Source organism: Notamacropus eugenii, chromosome 3, assembly GCF_028372415.1.
Source record: "Notamacropus eugenii isolate mMacEug1 chromosome 3, mMacEug1.pri_v2, whole genome shotgun sequence".
Classification (NCBI taxonomy): Eukaryota; Metazoa; Chordata; class Mammalia; order Diprotodontia; family Macropodidae; genus Notamacropus; species Notamacropus eugenii.
The window spans coordinates 430979535-430989950 of record NC_092874.1 but is presented as its reverse complement, the minus strand read 5'-3'; the positions used below and the strand labels follow the sequence as shown (position 1 = coordinate 430989950).

The following is a 10416-nucleotide window of genomic DNA, read 5'->3' as shown; positions in this document are numbered from 1 at the left end:
TATACATTAATGTTTGATTAGGAGATTGTTATATATAAACTAAGCAGTATGAATTGTAGAAAGTATAACATTGTAGTTTAAGTAATAGCATTTTCTAGTATACAATGTGCTTTATCCTGGAATCATAGAATTTTAGTTTCTGGCAGCATGATTTTAGTGCCTTAAAGTTCTTATAAGCAAAATTGTACTGTTCTAATTAGACGCAATTTCAGTCTTGAAATCTTTTTCAAGTTCATGGCTTAAGTCATGTTGAAAACCATTCTAGGCTAATGGAGGATGGGTGCTGGTGGTGATTTCTTTGTTATTAGCTTTGTATGTAAAGCCAGTGTGCTGTGAGAATGTAAGTCTCTCATCTCTCTCATCCTGGAGATGTACAGATTTGTTCATCTCTCTTAAATGTCCAGCTTTGCTCCTGATATTTTCTAAATAAACTTTATTTAACAAAATAATATTTTTTCTTTTTTTAGGAAGTGGTTCTTCATGCTTTTCTTGTGTTACTATAGAAAATTATCTGTGAAGTATTGGCAGAATAGACGTTGTTGTTCATTCATGTCTGACAATAGCTGTCTATGGAGTTTTCTTTGAAAAGATATTGGAGTGGTTTATTGTTTTCTTCCCAATGGATTAAGTCAAACAGATTAAGTGACTTGCTTAGAGTTACATAGCTAGTATGTGTCTGAGGCTGGATTTGAATTCAGGTGTTCCTGACTCCAGGCCCAGCCACCTAGCTGCCTCATTGAGAGGGTAAACCTTAAGGCTTTATAAATAAAATTTCCTTGTAACTATTAAAATACCATCTATACAAGAAAAACTATAATCTTTGAATGGGACTAGCTTTGCTAAATCCACGTTGGATATTATGAGTGGTTTAGAGGTGATTTAGTATTTTCTTTTTCTGAGGAGGAAGGAATCTGCTCTAATCATCCAAGTGGTCATGCCGCCTCTGCTTAAAGATGTCCAGTGATAATGAAATCGCTACCTGGCCGCACTTCCACAGCTTTAATTGTCAGGATGTTTTCCCTCATCCACTAGCGATTTGCTTAGTTCAGTCTCTTGCCAAGAATTTTTAAAGCTGGCTTTAATGTCCACTGCTTCTTTTAGCATTATGGAAGATGACACTACTCAACCATCAGCTTTCCTTATAGGATTTTTGCAAATGAGTTCACATTTTAAACTATTGTTGTCTTTGACTGCCATCAGTTTCCACTTGGCAAGTAATTCTAGTGGTTGCCAACTAAGGTGCTTTGTGGGCTTTTTTGGTGCTCTTGTTAGGTTAGTTAGTTTATTTTGGTTAAATATCTGTATAAAAGTATTCTAATTGGTTTCAATATCATTTCTACTGTTACCTATTTTTATTATCATCTCCTTGTTTCAATAGTTTAGGATTGACCAAATGGATAAAGAGTGTCTATTGCTCAGATTAGAACATAGAGTTGCTGGACAATCATGTTACTCTCCCATTCAATAAACTCCAGTGGTTGCCTTTCACCTCTAGGATCAAATATAAAATCCTATTTGACCATCAGAGCCCTCCATAATCAAGCCCCCTCCTACCTTTCTAGTCTTATACCTTCTGGTTCAATGATACTGGCCTCCTTGCTGTACCTCACACAAGACATTCCATCTCTCCTCTCCATGCATTTTTGGTGGCTGTCCCATCACTACCCCATTGGACTGGCACTCTCTTCCAGTCTCTGCCTCTTGATTTCCCTGGCTTTCTTCAAGGCCCAACTAAAATCTCCATCTATGACAAGTCCTTCTTGATCCTCCTTATTACTAGTGCCTTCCCTTTTTTATAGCATATTTTGTACTTCCTCAACTTAGGATAAAACAAATCCTGCATATTGATTAGAATGGAAAATTAGCCCTTTGTAGACAGAAGCTTGTGTCACATGCTTTTTTTTTTTTTTTTTGGTAGAAGGGAGGTTCCTGCTGTGGCATGTTTGTCATAAGGCAGATGTCAGAAAATTCTTCTTAGTAGGTCCTTATGGCTATTAACTACCTTGTGGCAAGTAGGAAGCTGCTACACAGTTGAGGTTAGTATTGCTTTGGGAATAGTTGATCAACAGGTTCGATGACACATTTTTAATGATCAGCTTATCTAAGTTACCTTTCCCATTTACTCTGTTAAGCAAGAAAAATGTAGAAAGGAGGCTTAAAAATGTAACAGCAGAGCATCATGAAATAGAGCTCACTGCCTCTTAGAGTGCCCACCATTCTGGCTTAGTAACTCATCAGCAAAGTGACACAGCCCATTATTGGTCATTACTCACATATGTAGAATTATTGGTTGAGTGTGAGTATTATTAGTATATAACACAGTTGGGTAGGTGTGGACCCAGATAAGTTGTCAAGCATAATAGCTCTGAATCAAGAGTAAAATGAAAAACCTACAACACTCTTAGTATTCCAGATTTAAACTTCTAGAGTCATGGTGCACTGGATGGAACATTATAACAAGAGTCAAGCGTTTCTTGTCCTGACTGCCCCTTACTAGCTAAGTGAATCATACTAGATCAGTCATTTTACCCACTGAAGCTGTTAATCTGCAGAATTATGGACCATCTGATCTCTAGGGTCTCTTTTGACTCCAAGTTAATAAGCATTTGTGACAAAGGTGGTGGCCAGGGAGAAGCAGCCAACTAATCCTCTTAAGAATTTTTATTTTATTTTATTTAGAATATATTATTTTTACATGGTAATATTGATCTATACCTTTTCCCAATGACAAATATGTGGTCAATGGCAGGTTATCCTATGGATTTAATCTCTTTTGTAGACAATTTTAACTTTACACTTTTTTTTTTTAGTCAGCACACTATTCGTCCTGATGAGTGTGAAGACATCAGTGTACTTTCATGCATTCATTTATTTTAAGAGAAGAGTAATCTATGTACATTCAGGGCATGATTTTATGCTAGTAATGATAACACACAACATTTGTTCAGTGCTTTACGGTTTGCAAATTCTTTATATATATCATCTTATTTGATCCCCGTATTATTTGCTATGTGCTTTGTGAGCTCTTAAGTTAGTAGTACTGGTGGCAAATGTGTAGCATCGCTATTCTCCACTGATTTGGGAGCCTTTGTATAGAGAAAACCCTCTTGTATTGTTGGTACTCAATACCTGCTTCCAACAGTAATTTTTATATATGGTTGTTTTATTGACTCTAATATACTTTGCATTTGTCATAATTATCAGTTAAAATAGTATTACACTAGAGATGTTTCTTTTAGTTAAGACGAATCGAGGTTTGTTTTTTTCTTTAATCTGCAGTTGTAGAAAGACATAAAGTTTTTCTAAGTTAAAGGGTATGTTGTGTTAAAATTAAACCACTGAATATTTATTAATTTCTAGAAGCTGACACCAATCAAAGCTTCCTTCAAGGGTTTCTGCCTTTCGGGGGGGGGGGGGGAAGGCAAAGCAATTGGGGATAAGTGACTTGCCCAAGGTCACATAACTAGCAGGTGTCAAGCATCTGAGGTCACATTTGAACTCAGGTCCTCCTGACTCCAGGGCTGGTGCTCTATTCGCTATGCCACCTAGTTGCCCCAGTTTTTGCCTTTTCTATAAGATGTCCTAGGATCATAGAGATCTCCTATAGTCTAATCTTTTTGTTTAACCCAAGAAGGAAGTAAGACCCAGAAAAATAAAGTGATTCATCCAGGGTAACACAGATACATGGTAGAATTTGAACTTGAGTCCTGTGACTACTCTAACCCGATCTTTGCCATCCACTCTTATGAAGGACCGGCAGAAGTATGGCTACAAATTATTTGGAATACATTCGTAGAATCTTAATTAAAAACAAAATGGATCCTTTGTGTGGGAAAAGGGAGATCCAAGGATTTGGAAGGAATAAAAAGCCTAAATTGTTTCTTTCTTGCTGTTTTTCTGTTTAGCCAGGTATGCTTATCTATGACTGTTATTCTTTCCTTGGTTCTAAAGGATAAAACAGTTATTTTTATATTCTCTGTTGAACCTCAAATGAGAAAATGGATATGAAAACACTTTGGAATTTAGTCATTTTGTGATCCCTTATTTTTGTGTGTAGTACTTGAGAGATTTCTGGATGTTTTCATATCATTTATCTTACTTGATTTTCAAAAGACCTGTAAGGCAGACATTATCCCTTTTAATAGAAGAGGGAATGGAAGCTACTTAGGTATACAGGGAGATAGTTTGCTAAAATGGAAGGAACACTAATTCTGGAGTCAGAGGATCTGGGTTCAGTTCTGCCTCTGAAGCAGAATTTATCTATGTGACCTTGAACCAGTCCCTTGACTTTCCTCAGAATTATCCTTATCTGCTAAATGAAGGAATCAGCCAAATGGTCTTTGGATTTCCTTCCATTTCTAGATCTAGGATGCCATGATCAAGTGAGGTCTTAATTGTAAAGCACTTACTTTAGCGCAGTGAATGCATATAATTGGTGTTATAGAAGTGCTTATTCCCTTGCCTCCTTTCTTTCCTTTCACTTACCTCACGGAAGCACATTTTTAGCTATGAAATACTAGCTAAATGTAAGCTCTTTTTGTTCTGATGATGTAACTTAGTCAGGGGCGCCTGGCAGTTCGCTGGTAGGGCTGGCAGCAGTGCCTCCTGATGTTCTTTTCATGTCACCATGCAGTCTGCAGAGCACCCAAAGGACCCTGTCATGGGAGAACTAGCTGAAAGAAAATGGGCTTGTTTCTTCTAGAGCAGAGTTGGGAGGGATGGAGAGCCATCCTCAGGAAATATGAAGGATTGTCAAAGGGAGGAGGCCTTCGATAGACTTCTCTTGTTTGGGGCCAAAGGCTAAGCCCAGGGACTGCCGATAGAAGTGTTGAACAGATCAATTTGGGTTCAGTGTCAGGGAGGGGAACCTTCCTTACAAGCAGAATGAAATGGGCTGCCTTGAAAGGGATGGGCTCCCCATCTTTGGAAGTCTGCAAGTTGAGGCTAGATGGCCGCTTGTCAGATATGTTCTAGCGGGGATTCCTTTTGTGGATGGCTTGGACTAGAGGGCAATGGAGGCCCCTTCCAGCTCTCAGATTCTGAGATTAAATGAGTAATAAAAAACATTGCAATTAAGTTTGCTGCTGTTGAAGATCTTCTCTAAGACAGACAGGATGCCACTAGTTTCACATCTACTATAATGAATAACAGTCTTAATTAGGTTTAATGGGCAAATGTAAGAAATTAGATCAGGCAGCAAAAAGTACTATAGTAAGGTTTATATCAATATATGAAGACCTGATAGAATAGCAAACACCATAAACATAAGTCCAAAGGGCAGACAGGTACTCAAATGGACAAGGGCCTCAGCTGACCCCTGCCAATGAATAATAATAACAGTATCTGGCATTTATATATCACTTTAAGGTATGCAAAGCATTTTACAGATAACTAATTTAATCCTCACAACAACTCTAGGAGGTAGGTGTTATCATTATCCTCATTTTGCAGATGAGGAAACTGAGCTACAGAGAGGTTAAGTGACTTGCCCAGGGTCATACAACTAAGTGTCTGATGTTGAATTTGTACTCAAGTCTTCCTGACTCCAAAGTCCAATGCTAAATCTACTTCACCATCCAGTTGGTAATGAAATTTTGTTCAATGTTAGCATTGAATGTTTTTTTCTTAAAACAATTGTATAAAAATAAGAAATAAAACACTTGTTATTAATAAAAAAGACCAGAAATAATTTGGTTTGATTTGTTCATTTTCATCTGGACCTGTGATGTCAGGAAATGCACTCTAGGTGACTTAGTCTTAGAGTTACCTCAGATACTTAAGAGGGAAAGGCCTTGCCCAGGATTACTCAGCCAGGATGTCAGAGACAGGGACTTGAACCCAGGTCATGTATAGACACCAACTGTCTATCCAGCTGTCATGTCACATTGCCTCTAGAGGGGAAGAGGACCAAGTATATATGACAGAGAACAAAAATAGTAGTTTAGGAAAATAATTTCTTATATAGTATCAGCTTGGACAGGTGCTTTTTGTCACATGCAGTAACTTAATAAAATGTAACCTGTAGAAAGGATAACTCTCTCTTTTCTAAACTGTGATTTGGTTTGAAGGCCTCATTGAAGACATATGCTAAACAAATTCAATGACTAGTGATTTCCAAAAGAAAATAATACAACATGTCTAATCAGGTATCTTGAATCAATAATTCAACTTTTAATGCAAACATTTAAAGAAAGAAACGCAAATTAGAAAGAAAAATTTCCCCTGAAACCATTGAATGTGGCTAACTCTTTGAAGTGGTACTTTATACAAAGGTTTATATATAAATGTCTTTTGGGTGTTTTGGATAGATTATCAGTAAATGATGCTAGATTGTTTTTTATTGCAATGAGAATAACATGAATCCCTCCCTCTGCCCCCCTCCCCAGCCCATTCTGATACATACACATGTATGTGTAAAACTGGGAAAGCCACCAACAGCAGTCAGCACAAGATGATTTTAGCCCCAGGAGTTCAGAAGCATCTTCCACCAAGCACCTTCTAACAAGTACTTTAGGCTCATTCCAAATGTCCAGAACCATTTGCTAAGAAAATGAATTAATCTATTGCATTTGCTCTTTTCTCTCTCTTTAAACAAAGTAGGCCTTATGAAGTAGAATTACCATTTCTAAAGTAAGTACAGGTTCTATTAAATAGAATACTAACAATGAGAGTGGCATCAGATTTAAATTGTAAGAAGGCATACAATAAATTAAAATATCCCTTTGATTCTTGGGGTCTCCAATATGATCTTCAGGGGATGCGACGTTAGCTAACATTTAAGTTTTCAGGATTAGTGCAGTTTTAAGTACTTCAGTGGAAAGGAAGGAGTCTCTCACTCAATAAATTATTCCATTATTTATGTAACATTTATAAATGGGAAGAGAGAAAATACTTCAACCCTTGCCACTGAAGTACAGATATTCTACTGTATCATGGAATGCTACATGCATTTGATCCCTCGTAAGAGAGAATGATTACTCATATGCAGGATACAATTGTATGCTAGTACTTGGAATAGTACTGGTGGCAAATTAGTCCACAGGACTCTCTCTGTTATTTACTTAAGTAAATTACTTGGAAAAAAAAAAGATAGATTGTAGTTCAGTAAAACAATAAAGTGCTTTGAAAGAGATTGGCTGTTTCTGCATCATTTTTTACTTTACCACAGGCACCAAATTCCACCAAATTAAGAGTTGATAGTATTTCTCAATAAGTAAAACTTTAAAAGCCTCATTTTCTACTAAGTGTCCAGTACTGCTCATGCATCTGACATTTAACAATTCTCTTTATCAAGTTATTTTCCATATCCTTATATCAGCTTCCTAATGGATAAGGAAGGAAATTAGAACATAGGCCGAACATGTGAAGATGGAAAGGAAAGGGACCATAAATATTACTTATATTAAAATTTTCACTTGTGAAATTATGTATCAAAGGGGGTTGAAGCAAGAAAAGAAAACAAAGAGAGAAGACCCGCTTTTCCAATCCAGTGTGTATGTCCAGATGAATTGAAATACACCATATCGAGCTTCTTGAAGAAGGATCTTTTGGGGACCTATATAAATCTAAGAGTCTCTTAGTCCAAGTCCACTCGAATGATAACTGCTATAATACAGTTGCATCTTTCATGGCTTCAACCCATCTGCAAAATAGAGAAGCACATTTTACTTGATGGATAATAACAATTTAATCCTTTACATTTATATTTTTGATTTCAAAGCACTTCCTGTGTACAGGGTGATGCGTATGTACAGAGCCCAAGTAGGCAGGGTAGGGATTATTATTCCCATTTCACAGATGAGGAGGCTGAGTCTCTGAGAGGTAAAATGATTTGCCTGAGCTTACTTAGGTATTTAACTGCTAAAGTTGGGTCTTGAACCCAGGTTTTCTGACTCTAAGTCCAAAATACTTTCTTTTACCTAAAAAGGTACAATACTGAGTATAAAAGGAATATTAAAAGATCAGGGATGTTTAGTTTTCCTTGTTCTATAACATCCTCGTCAATTGATTATAAAGATGAAAACTCTCACGAAGAGAAAGGTATAGTCCGTTGTTAGGAGAGTAGAAAGACAAAAACTCAAGGAATAATGAATGGGTCCTTTTGCTTTGGGTGGCTAGAGGGAAGAGTATATGATCATACATAGACTAGTTAGTTCTTAGTACCTCTGTGCTGAACTGGTATCCTCTGCTTTGAAGCTATAAAACAGAGTTTGCTTATGGTAAAGATGAAAAATGAGTCCTAATTCTCTGTTTCCTTCTTCTGGGGCAATGGTGAAACCCAACAAGGGTATGCTCTCTGTAGCTACTTTATCCTAAGGTAAAAGGAAAAATAATGTTAGATGTCTTTCTTCAAATATATATTATGCATGTGTTCTCACTAGTTTATTTTTGGTGAAGACTCAGAGTATGTTTTTCTACTATCATGTAATAGGATGGGAACCATGTTTTATTCATTTTTCTATCTCCACAGGGCATGTTCTTCACCCAGCTTTGCACACCAGATTATAGATGTAGAGATAGAAGAGAGTTTAAAAGCCAAGTAGTCCATTTTATAAATGAGAAAACTGAGGCCTAGGGGGGTTATGACTTACTCGCCCAAGGTCATAAAAGTAGTAAACATCAAGGATTTGAACCCAAATCTCACACATAGTAGGCAGTCAGTAAATGTTTATTGACTAAATGGGACTAGTTTTAGAATACACATATTGATGACCATAACTAAGAAGAGTTTCCATCTTTCAGAGAAGTTTGGCACCAGTGATGTACTCCCCAGTACACATCCTCATACCCTCATCTCTGACTACAGAAGACTCATCGTTTCCGTGATAGAAAGGCAGGAGTGTTGTGTGATAGAAAGGCAGGAGTGTTGTGGGCGGTTTTTAGAATGGCCATCTTGCCTTCAGGTTTTGCTGCTATTAAGAAGTAAATATTTCTGGTTTGTTTGTTTGTTTTAACTTAAAAACCAAGTGAAAACAATTAGATTGCACAGATACAATGAGGGGACATCATTGGGTTTCACTTTTCACATAATGAGTTAAAGGATGAAAAAATGTTTAACTGATAACCTCCTGACCAAAACCTTTTTTTAAAAATGGAAACTGAAAGTGATTCTAGTCAGTAGAATACATTTGTTTTTCTGAAATAAATAAAGCTATACACATATTCATCTTAATTTGGGGGCTTGTCTGTGTGCCGATATCTTTTTTTTAGTTGATGTCATTCAGGCTTCTCTTATGGCCTTCATTTTTCTAGCTTCCAAGGTGAGATTATTTTTTTCTTCTATAGATACTTTTGTAGAAGATTGATCGGGGAAACCTGGTCAGCTTGATGAAATTATAAGGAGGTAACATCTCCCTATGGAGAGTGTGGATGTGCCCATTAATACTATAACGAGGGGGATAGGGACATGTCCTGGCCCTGGGTATCTGCCTTATTAAGAATGAGTGAATAAGTCTCAGTTTAAGGGTGAGGCATTATTTGATTATATCAGACTGTTGTTACTACCCCAACTCCTGGGACTGGACCTGGAAAAGAGAGGCTTTAACTTCAGAGATTTAAAGAGAAATCTTACCTGTGTGCACCCCAGTGGCACCTTGGAGAGAAAGGGATAGAAGCACTAACTCTTAACCACATGCAAGCAATGCAAACTATGAGGCTTTGCAACTGATGCCTTGGTTGTCATTGCTGAGGCTGGAGGGGTAGTGGCAGGAGTGGGCATTACTCTGTTCTAATATATAGTCTTAACTCTACTCTATTTTAGCTCTCTCTGAATAACTTCCACTGTCCATTGAAGATTTGTTGGCTCCCTTTATTTATTTTATTTTTATTATTTATTTATTTTATTATTGGCTTCCTCAGAGCCTCTTGCACCTCAAGTACCTGACCAAATCAAATCACCCCCAAACACTGGGACTTAATAATCCCTCCTTAATGAAATTGAATGGGCAACAGGCTGATGATTAAACAAGCCTAGTACGTATCCTCAGTCCTCTCAAGGTGATATGGCAATGAACACATTCACACTGTATATAAGAAGGATGATCAAAGCCCCACATACCTTGTATCCCCAATTATGAACAACTGGGAACCTGGGAAGCCTTACAGAAGATTAGGCAGCTCACTCAGTGCATCAATTGCCTTTTCTGAATACCCTCCCCAGGGACTTTGTATCTATTCCCTGCCCTCCTTCCAGTATCTTCAGAATGCCTATGATGTCCTCATCTCAACTTTTAGATGCTATTGTGAAGATTCAGATCTCTGCTGGCTGGGTGGGCCCAGAGCTTCTATATCAAATTGCATGCTTTCTCCTTGTCTATGGAGAGGCTGTTACTAATTATTTTTTTCTGGGGATAAAAAAGAAGTCCAAACACAAAAGTGACTAGTTTTATTAAGTACATAAGCCCATTTTCCCCCAGC

At 37.4% G+C, this 10416-nt stretch overlaps 1 protein-coding gene across 1 annotated transcript in view; it reads right to left on the bottom strand.

Moving 5' to 3' along the window:
• Positions 1-6147: 6147 nt before the first annotated feature.
• Positions 6148-10416, bottom strand: part of FGD5 (FYVE, RhoGEF and PH domain containing 5) — a 175500-nt gene continuing 171231 nt past the window's right edge. The window contains exons 20-21 of the mRNA XM_072598387.1: positions 8164-8312; positions 6148-7642 (exon numbers count right to left, since the gene is read on the bottom strand). Of these exons, the coding sequence (XP_072454488.1) occupies positions 7606-7642; positions 8164-8312 (186 nt within the window). The 3' untranslated portion in view covers positions 6148-7605. The remainder of the gene's footprint in view (positions 7643-8163; positions 8313-10416) is intronic.